General features: G+C 42.4%; 1 protein-coding gene across 1 annotated transcript in view; it reads left to right on the forward strand.

Annotated features, from left to right (window-relative positions):
* Window positions 1-22,612, forward strand: part of zmat4a (zinc finger, matrin-type 4a) — a 132,895-nt gene that overhangs the window by 108,671 nt on the left and 1,612 nt on the right. The window contains exon 6 of the mRNA XM_083784755.1: window positions 5,103-5,199. Within this exon, the coding sequence (XP_083640881.1) occupies window positions 5,103-5,199 (97 nt within the window). The remainder of the gene's footprint in view (window positions 1-5,102; window positions 5,200-22,612) is intronic.

Here is a 22,612-nt window from a genome sequence, read left to right on the forward strand (position 1 = left end):
TTCATACAACGTTACCCATTCATTTGGCGCCGCATCGGCGCTTTATTCCTTTTTATTTATCGCCGGTGCCCCGGTGATACAACTCGGATGCAAGCTAGCAACTAGCAGGCATCGGTCCGACCCCCCAGACCACGATATGTCAACATTCTGCAGTTTTGGAGCTCTTAAAAGCCGTGAAATAGCCTACTGTACCTATACATAACACTGTCGCTGCATAACGTTGGCTACTCGCTGCAGTGATAGCTGTTATGGTTTTATCATGACCAATGTTAAGCTAATCCCCACAAGTTGCAAAATTTACATAACTAATTAGCAATGGTGTCGTTTTTCCCCCCAGGCAAACTGCTATGGAACAGATTGCAAGCTGCTGTACAGTCTGTACATTTGGATGGAGATGAATCACGATGGCATTTTCATTGATAGAAAATTACTCTGTTCTTAATATTAAAAACAATGAACACAGTGACCACAGCCCCTTCTTTCTATACTGTAAATATCTTTTCCTTTTTCTAACCCTGTATATGATTTATCTGTACCCATGCTATACAAACTGTTAATACAATAATCAATGAATCAGGTACAACTGTTGAGCAGGTGTCAGAATGAGCTATATCTAGCTGAATTACTTTCTGCATGGTGGGCTATCAAGATGAGACAAAATTACAATATATTTATTTCATCATAACCACAGCAATGTTATATTTACGTTCCATCTATACAGCTTATGGAAAGTGGTATCCAACGTGGGTTATGGGCTAAATGATAGTTTGTACACTCTCAGAGTTAATTAACATTGATTTTACAATATAAATTGGGGGTCCCAGAGACAGAAATGCCATCAATTTGGGGTCCTTGACATGAAAAAGTTTGGGGACCACTGGCCTGTAGTGAGCTTGCAGATAAGCTATTTTCTGAGAACAGGTTGTATATCAATATCTACAAGGGACGTTCAATATTTAGGGACGTTCCAATTCCTAGGGGGATGATTTATCCCCCTACCCCTTGACACTCATTATGTAGGGACAAGGGGAAGGGGCAAGGGCTGAGGGGTAGGGTTAAAAAAGGAATTGGGAAAGGGCCTTAGTCTCATTTGTCTGTTTTTCTTTTTCTCTCTCTCTCTCTCTCCCCATCTCTCCACCACTTGTATATTCTGTTGCTATTTCCTGGGGACCCTTGCAATCACCCTTGCAATTCACAAGCCATTTATCTAGCTACAGCTGTGCCAACTTCACCGGTCACCCTGACCTTAAAATAATTTAGATCTATTACTGTCTTAACTCTTTTAGCGCCACCTAGTGGTCACCAGTTTAGGCTTTGAGTGCCAATTCTCCCATTATAAAGAAAGAAAGAATTTGTAATTATATTATGCATGTAATGTGCATGTCATCACCTGTACACCAGATTAGAGGAATTTTCAAAATATGGATAAAAAAATAAAAAAAATCCCAAGAGAAGACGTCTTGTCGTTCGTGGCATCCGGTACTTAATTGCCAATTAGACGTCTTGACGTTTATGGCACTTAAACTGTAGCTGGCTCAGACTTGCAAATTACAGAGCTGATCAAGCTCTTCTTCAAGAGGCCACGAGGAGGGGCTTTCTGTCCCCAGTACACTGAGTCATCTGGTAAATGGCACAAATTCAAGACATTGGATGCGATGACACAATAAGGAAAGACCACACATTGCATGGCTCTCTTTGACATACGCTGTTATCTGGTGAATTATGCTATTTTAAGAATGGCGACCTAAACGTTCCTTTCAAAAGGCATTAATTGTCACTTATAATGATATTACATTGTTTCATACATGTGTCCAGAGACAGCCTATCCGTTACTTTCCGTGGTTAGATACCAGCTTTTCCTGTTTTATAACTTCGAAGGGGAAATATGTTTTATTTTGTGAAAACCATTCACCAACTTGCGGCCCTGAGCCATCATACAATTGCTCCTGTGGGGTCCCAAAGCTAGCATAATATTATGCTCTTTCAGCCTAGGCACTACATTACAGTGAGGGAAGCTTAGAGGGGAATAACTAAAAGATTAACCATCTGAAAAGGGCAGATGGCTCCTGCTTAATTTAGCATGAACCATGGACCCAAAACCGTCTTTACTACTACTCATAAACAATCCAATCAGAGGATTACGCTGTTGATCGATCATGACGCTACCTTCCCTTTGTTGTTCCCTCCAAAAGGCAATAAATCTCAATTAATTGAGACAAGCAGAGATTTGGCCACAGATACCTAGCCAAATTACTATATCCAGCCACCTCAATAAGAGACTGCAGTCTCTGGCTTATTCGAGAAAAGAACAGGCCAGCGTAATCTAAAATAGCAGATGCCATGTTCTATTAATTTGCTATTTTTTCAAGTCTACAAGGCACCAATAGTGCGGGCAAGTCGACAAATTATAGGCTGAAGGAGGAATTGGACAGAATTGGACAGTATTTTCCATATGTTTCACAACCTGTTTCTATACTCTCAGTTTAATCCAAATAAATGAGAGCACTGACAAATCTTCCTCAGTACACCTCCACTCCCGAACTGGTTAACCTCTTCCTGGGTTGAGGGACCAGCTCACGTTAACCAAAACAAATGACTATCCCACCACGCACCTTGGGGGAGTAGCTGCAGGTAGCTGGCAGTGATGGATGCCGTGGTCCATCGCACCATCTTTCACCTTTTCAAAAAGTGTTTGAGAAGCGAGTTGTCAAAAAGGGCCACCACAGAGCACACCCCTTGGTGCTTGGCGCAGCACTTTAACCCATTCTGAACGGGCACCCATTTTGGTGTCAGCATCATGTTATGCTTTAGCTATTTAAAAAATAGCAGATCTACAAGCTCATATCGCGCCACCGAGTGGCGCGATACGAGCTTGTAGGTCTGCTATTTTTTGAAAAATCGAAGAGCGACTGACATTTTTAGAATCTGATCTCAGGTCAGAATGGGTTCATCAGACCAGTGTGTGTCCAGTGGAAACCTCGTATGAATCTGATCTCAGGTCAGAATGGGTTAATGTCAGCCTGCGAGCCTGTCAGGGGATGCTCGCACCAAATTGAAATTCCAAACCCAGGTGGTGGCCGTCTTGACAGCACGGCTATGGCTCAGCCAATCAACAGATGGAGGGAATGAAAGTGAGTTGCTTGTGTCTCGCCCACAGGGATATTACCCTTCATCAAAACGGTGGAAAACAGCTGACACTGACATCTCAGAAGTAAGCTGTTGGCAAATAACACATTTTCAACATCATTTGACACTACTTTTTTCCTCAAGATATAATAGTGTGTTTTAAATTGGAGCGCTTGATACCATGGTGCTTTAATATAAACTGAATGATCGTTAATAACAGATTTGACTCAAGAATGTTGGCAGAAATTTGATTCAGTGGAGGAGGGCAAGGCATTTATTTTGTCTTGGCCGTTTGCTCGAAGGCATGTTCCTGGGGAGACTTAACTCAATTGCGAGAACAAGGTTGTGAGGACCATTTATCATGCCACCGTGTCATTAATAATACATGACAGCAATTACACAGACCACTTTAACTGCAGCAGCATTTACATTTTATACATTTAACTGATGCCCTTTTCAACCGCAATTCACAATAAACAAGCAGATAAAAGGTCCAGTGCCTTGCTCAATGACAGTGTTCAGGACATGTGGTTGTTGATGGATACGTCAACGTATCCACACAAACAGTCTAGTTTTAGTTGTTTAAATATCATAGGAGAGGAGACCAATGTCGCGGCCTTACATATAGGTATTCTTCAGGGAATATGTTCAATGCCAAAAACACATTTAAAGCATTAATCATAATTCATGGTATGACTAATCAAACGTGGTTATTAGGTCTATAGTGACGAGTTGACGATTGGTTGGATATTTAACAATATCCAACCAATCCAACAATAACCACATTATAAAAACACTTAACACTCCTCTGAAACAGGTTGATGACTACAAGTAATTGGGTTCATACAGTACTATATATCTTCTTCCCAAAAGGACTTTCAAACTAGGAAGGGTATGGCCTGGTCAGCCTGCAATGACATGCATAAGATCTGGTCATCCCAGCTTAGTATGTAAAAATATTTAGGACGACTGTTGAGCTGATTCTACTCTATGGCTCTGAGACATGGACACTTTCAAAGAAATTAGAGAAACGGTTGGATGGCACTTCTAATGAGAGCGCAAAATCTGTCTTGGAAGAGCCACCCATCGACTAATCTAATATACGGCAACCTTCCCCGTGTTTCTTCACTAGTCCGATCCAGAAGAGCACAGTTTGCCTGCCACTGCTACAGAGCTGACAATGAGGTTATATCTTCCCTTCTTCTCTGGAATCCTGAAAACTGTCGTTCCCTGATGTCATCACTAGGGACACATGCATCAGTAAGCAGGAACTGGGGATGGCAATGGAGGACCGGAAAGTCTGGCGTGGCATTGTGAAATCCATGATCGAAAAATGATGATGATGATGATGATATAGCCTTTTACGTCTCATGGGCATAAAAGGGGCAAGGACATACAGATACATAGATCATATGCACATGTCACAGAGATATTCATATATGGGCATGAAAGGGACATGCCGAGACAGACGGACGGGTACTCTGTCAAACAATGGGCACTGTGTAAGCCAAGGCACCAGCTGGAACTGGTGGCTAGGGGAACTGACACAATGGGCATAACTAGGTCAGATGACCAGGGCATGTAAAATGTAGTTTGATGATTTGATATACCGTAATTTCCGGACTATAAGCCGCACCTGAATATAAGCCGCACCAGCCAAATTTAGGGAAAATCCCATATACAAGCCGCACCGGACTATAAGCCGCACCGGACTATAAGCCGCAGCTACGTTAGCTCAGAGCCTGAGATGGCTCTGCGTTAGCTGTAAAAATCCATAGATTAGCCGCACCGTTGTATAAGCCGCAGGGTTCAAATCATGGGTAAAAAGCCGCGGCTTATAGTCCGGAAATTACGGTAGTCTGTAAGTGGAGAGCACACTGTACCTATGCATACTGCATGCCATGTTCAAATATTTGTAATTCATGTCTGAAACATATTGATTCATTGTCTTCCCATTTGTCTTTTTTTAATTCCAGGTCTGAAACGAAGTTACACGTGTGAAGTCTGCAGTGTCACACTGAATTCCGTGGCACAGTACCACGCACATCTGCAGGGCTCCAAGCACCAAAACAAGTGAGCCGATTTATTGCTGCATCCTAGCAGCGGTTAATTTAATCTTGGTACTTATTTGGATGTAGTTTGTTAGAATGCAAGTGCAGCTTGACAACTTCCGTTTTCTTTCCTTTCATCACTGCCCTTGAATTCACCCGGCTCTCAAGTTGGGGGAGGGGAAGGGGGAGACAGTACTGTATATTTGAACACTGCACAAAGTTAGGATTTTTATAGAAAGCGTTGCTTCTCCAGGACAGACATATTATAGGGGAGTTCAGATGGCATCTTCAGGCACCTTCTACCATTTAGGTTGAGCTTTATTGAAGCAATTAGTGGGAAAACTAGTCTAATTGAGTCATTTCCCCTAATTCTTTCACACTGCTACTAATTGGTGGCTGTTGTGCCCTGCAGGAGCCAAATCTCCAGAAGTAAACACACATTTATAGACACAACAGCCAGACAGGACCAAGAAATGGGCACTGATATCCAAGCATGCATGTTTAAAAATAATTTGTGTACACCCCCCAAACAATTCTCAGGGATAAAATACTATTTACATGCGCGGCATAAAAAACAACATCTCGGATAACAATCCAGAACCTAACCATGCTTACAGAAGCTAAGACGAATATTTTCAGTACCGTGTCAAGTTGATTTAGAATTTAGATTTAGTATGAACCGGTTTGCCTTGATGCTTTGAACTAACCTTGAGCTGTGAGAGAGGGCAGTGCCAGTGACAGGTGTGTTGGTTTAGCCAGGCCTTATAGCCAGCAGGTGTGAATTGATGGGGCTTTCATGCTGCGTATGCTGCATTTAATTCCCCCTGTCGGGCTGTCTCTCTGTCTGCACAGTGCACACAACCGGCAGGGATGCTTGGTGCGGGGAGACGTGATGTGTGCCGTCTAACAGCTCGTGCTTTAGACACAGTCTGCTGCACTGCCTCATCAGCGCCAGCGACCCCAATCCCCCTCCCCCATACAACTTAACCCATTTAGACCGGAGTTAAAATCATTCACTTTGAAAGAATATACATTCAAAGATTTGCTCCACATTTTTACGATTTTTCAAAAATAGCAGACCTACAAGCTTTGGTGTTTTAAACATTATGTTATAATTTAGCTATTGAAAAATAGAAGATCTACAAGCTCATAGCGTGCCACCGAGTGGCGCGCTATGAGCTTGTAGATCTGCTATTTTTCCAATAGCTAAATTATAACATAATGTTTAAAACACCAAAAGGGGGTTCCTGCCAAAAATGGGATAAACAATGCTGCTCCCTCCCCGGCTTGCCACAAGCTCTCCCTGGCAGGGCTGATTCCAAACGGCGTGCGGCACCCCTCTCTTAGCCGCTCTGCCTACTGTGCCAGGGGTGTGTATTTAGGTCATTTATGCGCGTTGGTTTACATACCGTAGAGATTGTGGTTATCAAAGTGTGGTCCGTTGACCCCCAGGGGACCTTGAGGGGGTTCCATGGGGGGGGCCGGTCCCCAGCAAAATGAGTTAATATTGCATCGAAATCAATTTGACCACAAAAGTCTATCAGCTATTTCGAAAACAGCCGATCTGCAAGCTCACAATGCGTCACAGCGTGTTGTGAGCTTGTAGATGAGCTATTTTCAAAACCTTAAAAATAAATGTTAATATGCTAAATCAATTTGGCCCCCGGGCGTTTATAAGGAACTATAGGCTTATATTTGCATTAGGCCATTATTTGGTTGTTTGATGATTGATTGTTTACAGTAGCCTACAGTGCAGTACAGTACAGCACAGCATACTATTCCCGCTAGGTTGCCACAATTGCGGCTTTCAAGCAACAAGGCATTAGGGATGGGTCCGATTAATCGATTAATCGATTATCGTTGATAGGACCCGAAATCGATTATGAAAATTAATAATCGATAATCGTTTTTTTCTTTTTTTTTTTTAATGAAAATCTGTTGGAAAGGCAATATTGTCATCCAAACAGGACAGGGCTATAGGCCTACCAAAGTGTGCCTGGGATGTGTCTGTGTAGCTGCATGACTGAGAGGACTGTGAGTGGAGATTGATTCCAATCAAGATACAGGTTTGGAGGATTTAGCAGGTGTTGGGAATTTACCTAATCAGGCCTAGGCTGGGGTTGCTATGGTGATCAATTGGATCAACAGTGGTCCAGGGACCACCAGTGGTCCTCATTTAAAAGATGGAGTTAGTAACCAAATGGACCCTTATTAACTCTCAAGAGTTACAATTATTATTAATCAACTACATCAGGGGTTCCCAAACTTTTTTGACTTAGGTACCCCTTGGGGGGAAGATTTTTTTTTATTTGTAGGGTTCATAAAAAAAAAAAAAAAAAGAAATTATAAAAAAAAAAAAAAAAAAAAAAAAACCCAAATTCGATTAATCGTTAATATTGAATTATACAAATCGATTTTCATTTTGGACACATTTACACATCCCTACAAGGCATATAGAAACATTGCAACTTGCCCTGCTTGCTCTCCTACGGGGAAAAAAAGAAAAACACTAACAGGGCCACTCAGCCAGGTTGCCACGTTTGCACTATACACGCAAACGGGTATATGAAAACATCATGGGTTATATCTATCTATCTATCTATCTATCGAGAGAGAGAGAGAGGGACTATATAGTTTTTTACATTTTAACACAAACATTGAATCTGCAGCCAAATACAAATTATTATAGGCGGTCCTAGACATGAAACACAATGTCTTGCTATATCAAGATATGTAGTAGGAATGCACACAATGTTTGGCCAATAACTGATCGACGCTGACATCGCAATGCATTTATAAATAAAACACAGCTTTGTTACAGTGCAACCTGATTTATGATGCTTATTGTACAGCTGAGGTTGTTCCTTAATCACTTGCATCCTCCGTCTTCCTCTTGCTACTGAAAGGGCCACGCTCTAGTTATGACAGCCATTATGCAAGCAAATAGTGATTGGATCGAGGTACAGTAAAACATACATTAGCCAACAGAGAGATCGAATCTGACCTTAACATTACTGTATGTAAAGGGTCGCTTATGCTTTGACAAGTTGGCATGAGAATAAAGATATGGCCATTCATGTGCGTGTAAATTAAAAGGCAATGTCTAGAATATATTGTATGACTTCATTGCTAAGCTGAACCGAGGCCAAATAGCTAAATACAAATGTAGGGCTTTTCCTCGGCACCAAGGTTCTGAGAAAGGTTATAGCCATGCATTTGCATTTACACATGCGCACAGATTGCCGTGGAACAGCTGGAACCATGCCCATTGCTGGATTCTCCACAAGGTTTCCTAAACTGTAGTTACTGTAGTTTTTTTAAAGGGATGTCCATTGCAGAAGAAACACAAAGGACAAAACCGTAGACAACAATGTTGTCACAGAACAGAGCAGAGTGTGGTGAGGCATGGCACAGATTATAATTTGGCCTCAGTGACACATGGTTGTGGAAATTGGAAAACAGCCTTTTGACTCAGGAGGGGGAAGAAATGACCCGTTCCTGACAAGAGTACTAATGAGAAGTGTGATCAATACTCCTCTAACAAGCCAGCTGCAATGCTCCATAACAGCTCAGTTAAGCCTAACAGCAACACTGATGTCACCTAAAAGCAGACGACGATAATGGACACTGTCATTTGATTTATTAACCATATTAACCATACAATTTACAATTACAATTTAGGCATTTAGCAGACGCTCTTAATCCAGAGCGACTTACATTAAGCAAGAACAAAAAAAGCATCATACATCACATAAAATCACATAAAAAGCATTTATCATGAAACATGCATAAGCTAAGAACGTAACAGTGGAATAATGAAACTATACATATAAACTATACATATATACTATACTATGCTATACATAATTATGTACTGCTATGGCTACATACAATGCAATTATAGTGCTGTCTACATAACATGCTATAAATCTGTATCAAATGCTATCTAAGTCTACAGAAATGCTATCTAAGGGGGTGGGGTAAGTGCTATGGGCCATGATGGAGTCTGAAAAGGTGGGTTTTCAGACTACGGCGGAAGATTGGGAGTGATGCTGCAGTTCTGACTGCAATGGGAAGTGCATTCCACAGTTTTGGAGCCAGAAGGGAGAAGAGTTTGGGACGTGTGGAGCGTTGTCCCGGCGTTTTTAGTGAGGGTACTTCCAGCTTCCCCTGCGTTGGCTGATCTGAGTGCGTGGGAGGGTTTGTAGGGTTCAATCATACTTGCAAGATATGGGGGAGCCATACCTTTGGTTGCTTTGAATGCCAGCATCAGAGTTTTGTATTATGTGCGGACAGCGACCGGGAGCCAGTGGAGGGAGCGGAGCAGGGGGGAAGACATGTGAGAATTTTGGCTGGTTGAAGACCAAGCGAGCTGCGGCATTTTGGATCAGTTGGAGAGGCTTAAGTGCAGATGCTGGTAGGCCAGTAAGGACCATAGATCTCTATCACATACCAAGTTTTTTTATTTTTCAATTTATCATCATACTATAATTCAGTCAATGTCTGTCTGTCACTGCCGTAGCTCCTCACCGCCTGCACCAATCACTTTTCACACAGGCATTGACCATAATAATATGGAGGGCGTAACGAAGCCCTTTTTTCGATTTAACACATTAATGATTAATAATTAATTTATTAGCCCCCCCCCCCCCCCCCCCATGGCCACAAGGGGGGGGGGGGCAATATCTCACAACGGGTAAGTAATCACAATGGTCCATCTTTGCTTTGCTTGGAGGTGGCTGTTCTGGGGGTTTCGTTCTTTTCTTTATATACTTTATTTTTTTATTCCTTTGTTTTTGAGAATAGGCAGGTTATCTCGGGCATCACAGTTCAATATATATATATATGTTACATTTCAGTTATTATTTGTTATACGAGTCATCCAATCCAAAAAGCGTTGGGTCCTATATACTGAGGTGGCTTCAGTCCTTCACAAAGTTCTCAGATGATCGGTAAAGTCCACGTTTTTTACACATTGATATGTCGTAGATTCATTTCCATGTATTATCATCAAGATGAACAGACGTTCATGTGTAATGGGAAGGAACAGTATTAACAGTAATAGCAACAAACGTTACATCAACAGCAACATGAGCAATTACAGAAAGCCAAACGAATACACGGACAGAAGCACACCCGACCCGTGAACTCCCGCCCGCGCCCCCATCCGGCTCTACACATGTCATCATCATTGGAATGCCTTCATATACAAAGTTCGGTTTCACCCGTTTTCCTTTACACAGGGTATGGAAGGAGAGTTCTTCTTTGGTCTTTTCTTTGAAGCACAATCGAGCGAGGATTAGAAGTTGGGGTGGTTTGAGGCCCGGCGATCTGTAGCAACGCTGCAGGCCGTGATCGATCTCGATGTCCAACTCGAGTCGTTAATAAACTCTGTAATGTTGTTTCTTTCACGTTAACTTTAGGGACCCCGTATAAACGTAGGTTCAGTTTGCGTGAGTTTATCTCTAAACTTAAGAGCTTTGACTGCATTCTTTCTTGTAGGACTAGTTTGCAGAGGGTGTCCTTGGCTTCGGTGACTACCTGACTGGTAGTTGTTCCTTTAGTCTTTTGTTTAAATTCCTGCCATTTTTGTGGTTTTAAACTTCGGTGTATATTAACCCACTAATGGCCAAGTGGCCAACCTTAATATCATCTTATTGTGCCTTAGGCCAGCTTTGGCTGACTTTTTGAATGACAATAGAATAATGTGCGATATGACCACAATGTCACGAAATATCTCATTTTAAAGCTGCACATCTATAGTTTACACAGAAAAAAAAAATATGTTCCTAGCATGTTCTTTCGTTTACTTATAAGCACTTTAGTACACCTTGGTTTGACTTATCACTGAAACCAAGGTCTACTAAAAAGCTTATAAGTAAACGATGGAACGAGCTATAATCATAATTATTTTTTCATTGTAAAGTAGTGACTTGGAGCTATAAAATGAGACATTTCGTGACATTGTGGTCATATCTCACATTTTTCGATTGCCATTCAAAAAGTCGCCAAATCTGGCCAATGCTGGCCAATGCCCCATTTCTTAATTCGTCATTTTAATGCAATAAGAGGGATCAGCGATCTAAATAAAATACATGACGTTTTACTTTCGTTTTCAAATTAATACCCAGATTTGCCACCAGATGGCGGGAACGTTCCATTGTTCTGATTTTGGCAAGTGTGTCAAATCTGGCTAAATCACTTCCTGGTAAACAAAGGAGGCTACTATGACCCCTAGCATATAGCTTGGCTGTCCGGATTGCTAAGCTAACATTAGCTTTGTCATAACTTAGTCAAATTAAGCTTAAAAACGGCCAGGAACATCCCAAAATATCACATTTTTTGCCGCAGATCACATAGAGACGGCGCGCGTGCACGATAGTGCACGATCGCGCGGGTTTCGGCCGGTTTTTGGTAGATTACATAAAAATAATTAAAAAAATGTCAAACAATTGCAATATTTTGTTATAAAAAGACGTACTGACAGGGCAGTACGTCTACTACGTCAGTAACGTCATTGGCTTGGAGGGATTTGTTGATTTACTACGTCAATTAACATGGCAGTCTATGGGCCTGACGTAGTCTTGGCCACAAGGGAGTTAAATAATAGGGGAACAAATAAATCTGGGAGCTGACGTGAAACACAGCTTCCGCAGCTGATTTCCGATTTTTGTACCATAAAACCGGTGCTCATACAGTGAATTTCCTTTCTAAAGTAGTCTTTCTGTGGTCACCAGTCACGGAATGAGGAAAGAAAGGGCTCTATGCTGAGTCCAGCCGAGATGCCTGGGGAGATGGGGCTGGTGTGACTGGTCAATGTTAACTAAGGCGAAAGAAGAGGAAGAACCTATTTGACCTCTAGATGAGAAACCTGCTACACTCTCTCTCTCTCTCTCTCTCTCCCCTCTTTAACACAAGGACAGAGACAAATCACTATGGGATAGGAAGCATTTACCAGCCAATTTAGGGTTGTTGTTGTTGTTTCAAGCTGTGACCACAAAATACATTCACAGGATGCCCTTTCTCAAGTTCCTTTCAGAAAATGTATCACGAATGTAAAATCCGATCACACCCAAAGTGGAATCACATGTTTAGGGGCCCCTATGGAGCACACCTCCGAAACAGCTTTCACTTTTGCCCATATGGGTCATCACAAATGCAGCTGCACTGTTTGTTTTACAAACACAGACAGGCATACACATAATTATACACGCTTGAGCAATAGAGTCGTACTGGCTCCTGCCAATTATGGGATATGGAACATATAGGGCTCCATTTTTGTCTCATCTTTCTATAAAGCCACTATTTGGGGATTTAGGAGTGGGGAAAGGGTGTTCCCCCACTAAAGTTGGTATTTTGGTTACCTGTCTAAATCCCTTAATAAGGAGAGATGACGCAGCCTTACTCCAAATCCAAGGACATCTCCATGCAGGCGCGCAGCCCGCATCACTCTACCAAACTAATTTGGCACCTTACAGGTATAAGTTACGGGTGGTTTTAAACTCCACTGTCGCTTTCCCAAATGTGTGTGACCAAAATAGCAATTTAGGGGAAAGCGTGCCAACACGCCCATGACCACACCTCTAGGCGCAAATACCGGTGTCGGCAAAAAAAAAAAGCTGGACGAAAATACCATTAAGGGACAGAGAAAGCTCCTATATTCGTCATTTTCGGGCAGCGGCTGAATTGCGGGCTGCGCTGCGGGTAAAGTCTGAGACAAAAATGGAGCCCATGATGTTTTAAGCAGCAGTTTAATTGCTACTTGGAGTTACAAAACAAATGGTGAGTTATGAACATAACTGACTATGGTCAACATGACCAACGAGAAATCGCGCCGCAAAAGACACCCGACATAATATTTGGAGAGCAAAAATAATCCGAACATTCAACACATTTTGTGCCCCAGCATTAGCTCACTGACAAACCACTGTTTGCCTCTCACAATTTTCAAATGCTTCCGTCATACACTCTGGAGTACGGAAGCTCTGATCATGAGTAAAACTTCAAAGCGGAAGTGAAGCCTCCTCCCCACTTCCGTTTTGTGTACAGTTGCGCAAATTCATCCTAATATTAACATAAACAATCTAAACATATAGCTTAGCTGCTTAGCAGAAATGGAAATAAAAATATTCTTGTGAACAGATTACTCGGTGTAGTTCCAGACTATATATAGCATTTGGAGATTGTGGAATAGTTGTCTGGCTACATGAGACTAGGTGCGCCTGGACATACTAACTGTGTACTAATAGACTACTACTAGAGTAATCATTTTGACTTTTTTTGTCATTAATTCCTCCCCACACACATTTCTGTGTGTTGTCATTGTTGTTGTATTGGTTCACCTGCCAGTGAGGCTGCCCCACCGGGAGGACACAGCGCCGCCCTCCGCCCAACACTAACTGCCGACAGGCGCCGCCACATCCCGTAAGGAGTACGTGCAGTGACAAATATCACCCCGAACGCGGGACAATTGAGCTTGACAGGGCATTCGACAAAGCCGGATGGACTGGTGGATTCGAACCCCTAGACTCTGCACGCAGTGGTGGGCAGGTACTTTACCTCTGTGCCACCCGAGCACCCTGCATGGTGCTTGGAATCCTAAGTACTGCTTTTCATTCATTGTTCTCATTCTAAGCCATTTAAATTTAACGGAAAACCGCAGTCCCCTGTCCTCTGGATAAGAATTGCAGGTCCAACACTACACATTGAAGTATGCAGTCAAAACGACAACATCCTAGTCTGCATGACACGATGATTTAGTCTGTTTCAAAATCACTTTCGACATTATTTCTTTACGCGAGGTCTGTCTGAAAGACAAATTGTATTCTAGATTTTCTACTCAAGAGAACTGACTACTGCCGTTGGTTTTAATTTGGTGCCATCCATCATTTCTGAAAGCTTTGTCACATTAATAAAGTGGTAGACGGCAACTCTTAGAATAGGCTAGTCTCTCACACACTGCTCAGTGTGCACGGATCCATTAGCTGAATCCTCATTCTTTGCAGCCGTCGGAGAATCTGTTGCTCATTCATCTTCTAATGTTGCATGAAATAAAATGATCCACCAATGGTAAACCCAGTGAGTATCTGGAAGGAATGGTTACTCACCCTTATGGATTTGGCCGCGTCATTATCCCAACATGTACCGAAGACAGTCACGCAAATCATCCAAGGGTTGTTTCAGAACTGTAGCAGAGAAAATGATAATAACGTCAAGCCTATTCCATAGCTTCACTTGGGTATCAATGAGAAAATGTGAATCAGACAGGTAAATTGTAAAATGACCTGCTTACTGGCCCCCCCTGACGAACAGATTTCCTAATTTGACGAGATAAATTAATTCACCTTATATCTGCTATTTTTGTTTCTTTTTTAATTGGAATCCTGAAAACTAACGATTGTATCATTTCAAATGCATTTAGTTTACTTATCTTTATGAACTTAACTATAAATACATTTGACACAAAAAAGACAATACAATTTCAATACTATAGTCATTAAGCTGCTACTATAGACTTAAGTAATTAAAGTGGGTTGTGTTTACGTTTGGAATTGTAACAGCTGAAATCAATAATATATCAGTATTGCGATATTAACCTGCGGCCGCATTAAGTGAAGGTGGGAGCCGCATGTGGCCCCAGGGCCCTGTATGACCTAGACTAGAAGAATCGAAACGTTGTCATGGACTAACAATAAAGGCGATCTTTTACTTAGAGTTGGAGTGCTTGGCTCTATTTCTTCTCAACGTTAGTCTTTATTGGCCCAGCACCCATGTTGATGTGCATACCGTATATTAAAGTTTGTTCATCTCTTATGTATTCACATTACTATTTGCTTTCAAATTGAGGCGGAAATATAACTGCAGTGTCATCTGGCATCTTCACATTGGCAGTGCGTACGCACTGTAATGTGTACAGCCATTGAATCATCCTGCAGTAGCAGGCTATTTGGAGATGTGAATTTCTCTTCACGGTGTTACTGTATAACGATTCAATTGACATCCATGGGAAAAGGACATTGCTTTGTGTGTAGCATGCTCTGAGCTTTGCAGTAAATAATACAACATAAAAAATAAAATCCAGTTGGTAAAGCCATCAGATAAAATGAGCATGATATATTATGCTTATCCTGGTGGCCCGCTCCACTCCTATCCAGGGACCACAAAGAATGATGCTGTATTGTGATGGACACTGTACTGGTGCTTGCATGTATGCCCACTATACTTTCGCCATAGTCTCCCAGTGTCTTGTGCTTCACCCCCATGGCAAAGAGCCAGTGGGGAAGGCTTCCATCTATTCTCCTCCGTCTGCACCCAGTGCTACTCAGGGTTTGGAGAAAGGCCCTCAAAGGCAGCACAAAGGTATTTCTTTGAATTGCACCCTTCATCTCACATCATTTGCAATGCCCAATTTGCAACCAATACTGTTTGTGTCCTGCTTTTCAGCATAATCACTACAGTTTCCTGCATACTGTATGCTTCCAAGGAGGTGTTTTCTTTTCTCCTCCTATACTGTAGGTTAGTTGAAAAGTAAACAGGGAAAAAGGTACCTTCGCCAAAAAAATGTTAACCCTTGGCCCGGACGGTTAGCTCAACCGTCCGGGCACCTAGGCTGCAGTGCTGAGCCAGCCTGACGGCGTGCCGCGGGTTCGACGGCCTTCGCTGCGTGTCTTCCCCCCATCTCTCTCTCCCCATTTCCTGTCAGTCTACTTTCAAACTATCAATAAAGGCTGAAAAATCCCCCGAAAAATAACTAAAACAAGAAAGAAAAAAATGTTAACCCTTCATTGGAACACACTTCCTTTCAGTGAAATCAATGTTTTTCTCACAATTATCAAAGAGACGCAGGATAACGCAGGTGTCGTTGCTAGTTTCCATTTCCAACAAATGGCGTTTTCATTTTCATGCAACGCAATGTTACCAAATTATAACCATACCAAATGTTTGTGTGCTCATCTGCACGCCAGTGGTCGTGTTGGTCAAAGTTCAAGGTCAAGTTTAATTGTACCAAAACAGAAGATTTAAAACCACATCTCACCGTCATGATTTAATATGCAGTCTAAAAAAAGAACTGATAATGTGCATTAGATTATTAAGTTGGTCCACCTCTCCTTTCCACATGACTGCGTTATTGTCCTATTGTTTTAACTGCATGCCTGTTTTAATGCGGTTTTGTTTTGCTTTTGTTTTTATTATTTTTTCTGCTCTGTAAAGCACTTTGAGCTACATTTATGTATGAAAGGTGCTATATAAATAAAGTTTATTATTATTATTATTAAGCAGAGAGCTTTTGTTTTCTCCACATCTCCTGATCGTATCAGATTATTGACCTCTCAACACTAAGGTAGACAGAGCTAATCAGCATCTGGTTTTAACATGCTGATGTTGTACTATGCAATGAATTGATAGTCAATAGATAACGCACCAGTCCTTTTGCACAAGCGAACATCATCATTTATTCATTTACCCGGGGAAGGTTGCTGAGCACAGATGATCATTTTCAGCAATGCCCTACACACAGACATACACGGACATACATTCAAATAGAGCTGACTAGTATAACCACAGTCTCATGCTGTGGACAAATTTGTCCACATTTCGGCCCTTGTGGCAAGACAATAGAGGATGAATGGCATCCAGCCGGCCAGGAATCACTTGCTGATCAGGGACATTTCAGCCCATGATGTCATTGGGCTACTGAGTTGCTCAAGCAGTTATTCTTCATTTTTGTTGTATTGATGTCAAACCAGTGTAATATGTAAAAGGCTCCATGTAGTAGAATATGATTTTGGAGGGTGGAAATTCAACATGACAGTTAATGTTATATTTGTCTTACAGCTAGGACTGGGGCTACAAAGTGTCAAGTCAGTTTCTGAGAAGTTGTGACTTCAGGATATTGACTATTGCCCTTGTGAAGTCACCCGGCCGGAAACAGAGAATTCCTCGGGGTGTCATTGACAGGTCTATCTAGTAGAGGCTTCCCTCAGTGTTCCCTCAAGCATGAGAGTCAATGCTGGAGGCTAGCCTAGGGAGAAATCCAACCCCCTCGAGAGCGTCGCGCTGAACCCCACAAATCTCCACTGCTGTCAGAGTCACGTTCCTTTCTCACGCTCAACCCATTTCAAACAAGGCTACTGCATGCATACAAATAATGACATCTTCAAAGCAACTTGACGTGCCATCTCATTCTAATTCAGAGCAGTGTGCACATTGCCGACACATCTATTCTTCCTGTTCAAAGGTTTCTGCATCATGCGTCACGTTTACAGTATGTAAATTAAGATGGGAGCTATGATTTTCTAACCGATAAGGAGGGAGTGTCAGAAATGCAATTATTGAACATAGGCAGACAACAGCCTGTGTGTCAATATCAGCATAGGAGTGACCTGGAGAGTCACTTTGCTACCATTAATCTGACAATGGTATTAAGCCACAGTTCAGTATAGCCACTGAAGGGTTACCGCAAGAACCAGCTAATTGATTCTTAATCGAACCTTATTTTGGGCAAAAGAAAGGAAAAAAAAGAAAAACCATTGCAACCATTGCACCATGGTGCATTGTGAGCTTGTAGATGTGTATTCTCAAAAAGAATTGTACAACACAGTCGTGCGACCAAATATTACGCTGAAGTGGTTGAGCAGCAACCAAAACAACTAAATACACATTACTCGAATAATCAAAAAAGTTATAGATAGAATTTAGTTATTGTTTTAACAGCTTGCACGAAAATACATCTCCAGGGGGTAAACCCATCTACATTTTCAGAGAGTGGATATATCTTGTGGACAAATCTTTGTGGACAAATCTTTCCAAAATAGCTATAACATTTTGTTAAAGGTATATTCAGTGATTTCACTCAAAAAACCTTAGGTTTCGTTTTTGGCTGTGGGACCCAGCCTTTCGTCCAATCAGGATAGAGAGTCAAAAACGAAACCTAAGGTTTTTTGACCCCCAGGGGTTAACTGGGGACAGGGAGGAACTCCTTATATGGTCAGCACACTCTATAGTAGGGAGGATTATCACAACAAAACAAAAAAATAAGTGATATTTGAATTAAGTGAAATCACTGAATATACCTTTAATTCATGTTGTCAATTAAAAACCTTAACAAGACATGGTGAAAGTGATTTTAAGCAACTTATTTTTGAAGGCTTTGGCCCTCTACAGTAAATATAAACGAACACATTGTGCACTGAAGCAGAAAACAGCCGGGGATAGAGGATGGGGGGGGGAGGGCTGGGGGCTGACCCTTTCAGAGCCCATATTTCCTCAGCACTCATTGCCCGTTTGTTGGCTCTGTGATTTATAGGAGGCGGAGCGCTGCCTAGTCAGGACCAGCTTTTTACGCCTTGGTGCCCATGAGGTCCTCATTGGGAGGAATTTTACAAGCCACTTTACTGTACAGTCTCTGCGGAAGGGAGATATCGATGACAAGAGTGGCTGCTGGCAAAAAGCAATGAAGCATCAAAGGTGGTCTTGGGCAAAATGAAGGAAGGAAGGGTGGGGGGGGGGGGGGGGGGGGGGACAATCTGACTTTGAATCAGGCTTTCCCTCATCACAGATTTACTAATTAATTCCTACAGCACAGACAGATACTGTAGCTCAGGGGCTAAACTGGATGCAAAATAGGTGATTGTCAACCTGGATAAGGAATATACATTCCCAATCTGTTCTCTTGCTGAATCTCATTATCGCTCCATCTTTCAAACCGACCCAGCCTATGTATGAATGTATGTATGAGTGTTATGTATGCTGCCGATCTATCCATCCCGCTTTCCTTTAATGAAATACTCTCAGGGCATAGTGTTATTGCTGATGGAAAACATACTAATCCTTCTTGATTTAATCTGCTGCCACTCACTCCAGACTGATTAGATATTCACTTAGATGTAGTTCTTTGTTTAACCCATTCTGAACGGGCACCAATTTTGGTGTCAGCATCATGTTATGCTTTAGCTATTGAAAAATAGCAGATCTACAAGCTCGTATCGCGCCACCGAGTGGCGCGATACGAGCTTGTAGGTCTGCTATTTTTGAAAAATCGAAGAGCGACTGACATTTTTAGAATCTGATCTCAGGTCAGAATGGGTTCATCAGGACCAGTGTGTGTCCGGCGGAAACCTCGTATGAATCTGATCTCAGGTCAGAATGGGTTAAATTAAGCCATGGTTCCTGTTGAAGTATACTCCCCATCTTCACCACATCATACATGTGACGTCCCTGTGAGCTTGGCCTTTCAACCATGCACCTTGAAGGCGGAATAAAAGGGAGGGGTTTTTTTGCATGGTTTTTCAGTCCCATGGGCTTTTGTGTTCACAGGCACAGCTTCATTTGACATCCCCCAAGACGACTCCCAGAAATACATTATCATAAATAGATTGAGGGGAGGGGAGGAGAAGATGAGAGGGGAAGAGAACTGCCCATGAACACATCAACAACTGGGCTGATATCTGCCCCATGTGAGAAAACACACTTTAGAGTGTTTACATGGCACTGTAATGTCAATGCACTGAATACAGTGGAATTAACATGGAAAGTTGCCGCTTTCTCTAACATGGAAACACGGTCATAAGCACCCGGTATAGTTAATGCAGCTACCCTCCCCGTTTATTAAGGGAGGGAAATTAACTTCAAAGGGATTTCAAAATGTACAATGCAGAATGTAGGCACGAGGGTGAATTATGCATGAATAATGCTTTACCACCGCATTTAATGTGCTGACAGTATTCGTCACACCCCATAAGCATGCAGAAGTGCGTGTTGCCCACATCATGTGTAGGGGTCGAGGCACTCAGGTGGTGTGGTTTATTTGGCCTATTGGAGGCAGTGAGGCCATGTAACATACACCCACTTCATGGTGAATTAGTTATGAGGGTACTTTGCCTTAAGGAGAAAGCTGGGAGTCTTGATATACAGTATAGCTGTGAGAAATGTCCTCTTTGTGCTCACTTTAAATCTGTGTGTGTGCGTGTTTACGGATTCACTCTATGCGAGGATGTTTATGGGTGAATGTGTGTGTAGATGCATGAACGAACGAGTGCCTGCAAGCGTCCCGAATGTGTGAAAGTGTGTGTGTGCATGTTATTTTGTGCATAATTATATGAGTGAGTGCATAGAGTGTGTTTACATGCATGCGTCCATGCAGGGTGCTGCAAGAGTGGTGGAATTTGGAGACTGTGCTCCAAGCCATAATATATCATATCCAAGCTATTTAAAAACAAGGAATGATTACATGGTAATAATGTGTCAGGTGAAACGGGCGCTGTCTCCGTTGTCCCCCTTTCTGTCTTTGTTTCCCCCCCCCCCCCCCCCCCCCCCCCCCCCATATTATTATTATGATTTTAGTAACGTATGTAATGTACGTTTCTCTGGCGCAACCTCGCGGCCGTTGTTTGCATTCGTTTCTGCAGTCGTACGTACAGCTTGCTCGCTGCGGTGCGGAAATCAGCCCTTTTCGCGGTGCGTGTGGCATAGCTTAGGGGGGGCAGGCAATCATTCATACTACACTCCCATTGGCTTAGGCAGCCAATCAGGCTATAGGCCGTCAGTATGACTACTGTCATCTCAAGTGTCGTTTGGGGAGGACACACGTCACGCTGTCAGTGTGATGGAGATGACGGGAATAGGGGATAAAATACTCAGTATAGCAAAGGGATACAATGTCAGACAATTGTAGGATTTATTTATGTATTTATACTGATGACGTATTGAAGCGCTGCCACAGTGCAAATGTAAACACAACCCGACAAGACTATACAACTCAAAATTATTTTTGTCCAACTGCTTCCGGTTTATCGTTTGTGCTTGAGAGAGCCCAGATCCAGGCAGGAGGAGGGAACTTGTGAACTCAATACTGCCGCAATCTGGCGGGTGGAACAAACTTGCGCTGTAAACCAACGCAGACTTCCTATTGGTTTAACAACCTATGAGCCCGCCTCCCCTCCCCCGCTCCTCACCCCAGTAGAACGCAGCGGAGAACACAGACGTCGCCACATTTGGTGCGACGTCCCTCTCTGCACTGTTATTGGTTTACACCCACTCCTATGCCACTTTTCCTGCTTGGCTCGCCCAGGCTTTTTTCCCCTTTAAAAAGCAAAACACCTGCAGTTTCCGAGGCTATACTCAAATAGATTAGAAACTCTAATCTATTAAGAGTTCGCTTGTATTCTACGAGCGAATATAGGAGGGGTGGACGTCGCTGCACGGCACGTTCGTCAGGACAGTCTCATTGAAAAACATGTATTTTAATTCGTTTCCTAGTTCGCTCGCATCGCTGGCAGTGCGGATGGTCTGTAATGTCCAATATCATGTACTGTATATACCTGTTGCTATATTCATGCACCTGATGTCTAACCTCATGTACTGTACATACTGTACCTGCTAGATATGTTACCGTTTGATTTGTCTTTTCTCCTTGCTCTCCCTCACCTTCGCTCTTCACACTATTCTTGCTTGTTATTGGGGGGGGACTAATTATGTCTGTCAATGGAGCATGTTGATCAACACTTCAACAGCGACGCAGCGACCAATATTTTACGGTGCTTTGTATTTGTATGCTTTGTAGATGCCACTGTGAACGCAGGGTTTAGAATACTCATGCATGTGCATTGTGCATGCAGGCAATTACAACATCAAAGTGCCTCACATGTAAAGCAGAAATGTAAAACGGAAGGAATCCTTTACCAGCATGCTCAGAATGTGTTCATTTCAGAGTAGCCTCTCAAGGTTACTTTACACTTTACTTGCATTCTCCCTCTTTTGATAAATGCCTTTTAATTTACCAACAGCCTTTGACTCCAGTCTCATGAATAAGGGAAAGGGGGCTTTCGTGTACTGAACACGTTCTGCACATAACTCTTTGTGGAACAAGCTCAAACTAAAAGACCTGTTCTCTATCGCAGGATCTTAAATGCGTGTGCTTCACTGCTTGAGGCAGGCTGAATTAAAAAGCCGTCTCTGCTTTGTTTTGCTGGTCTCGATAAAGAACGTGACATTGAATGCACTGCTGTGCTTGGCCTATACAAGTTGTTGTTCTTCTTGTTCTTACAGTATTTTGATTTTCTTTAGATTAACTTTTCAGTATTTTGTGCTTTATTTGTTAGTGCCTCGGATTAGATACAGCAGCAAGAAAGGACTTACTGTAGCCTTCCCTAGTTGCCATGGTTCATCTGCTTTTGTCGTTTGCCCGAAACGTTGTTTTGGATGCCGTTTGACAGGTCTTCCTTCAAACCAGGTTTTGAATGTCACAGTAAAACACTCTGGCTAAGTGACAACTGAGAATTACAGTGGCAGCGGGCAGAGAAACAGAGAGAGAGAAAGGTGTACAGTATGTGCTGTGTGTGTCGGTGTGTGAACGCCAACGCAGACAAATGATCTCATGTTTGGCTGTGTGAAGTGTGCCGCAACCTCTAGAACGGGAGAGTGCTGTAGGAAGAGTA

The sequence above is a fragment of the Protomyctophum parallelum genome (genome assembly GCF_964188405.1).
Source record: "Protomyctophum parallelum genome assembly, chromosome: 15".
NCBI classification, from domain to species: domain Eukaryota; kingdom Metazoa; phylum Chordata; class Actinopteri; order Myctophiformes; family Myctophidae; genus Protomyctophum; species Protomyctophum parallelum.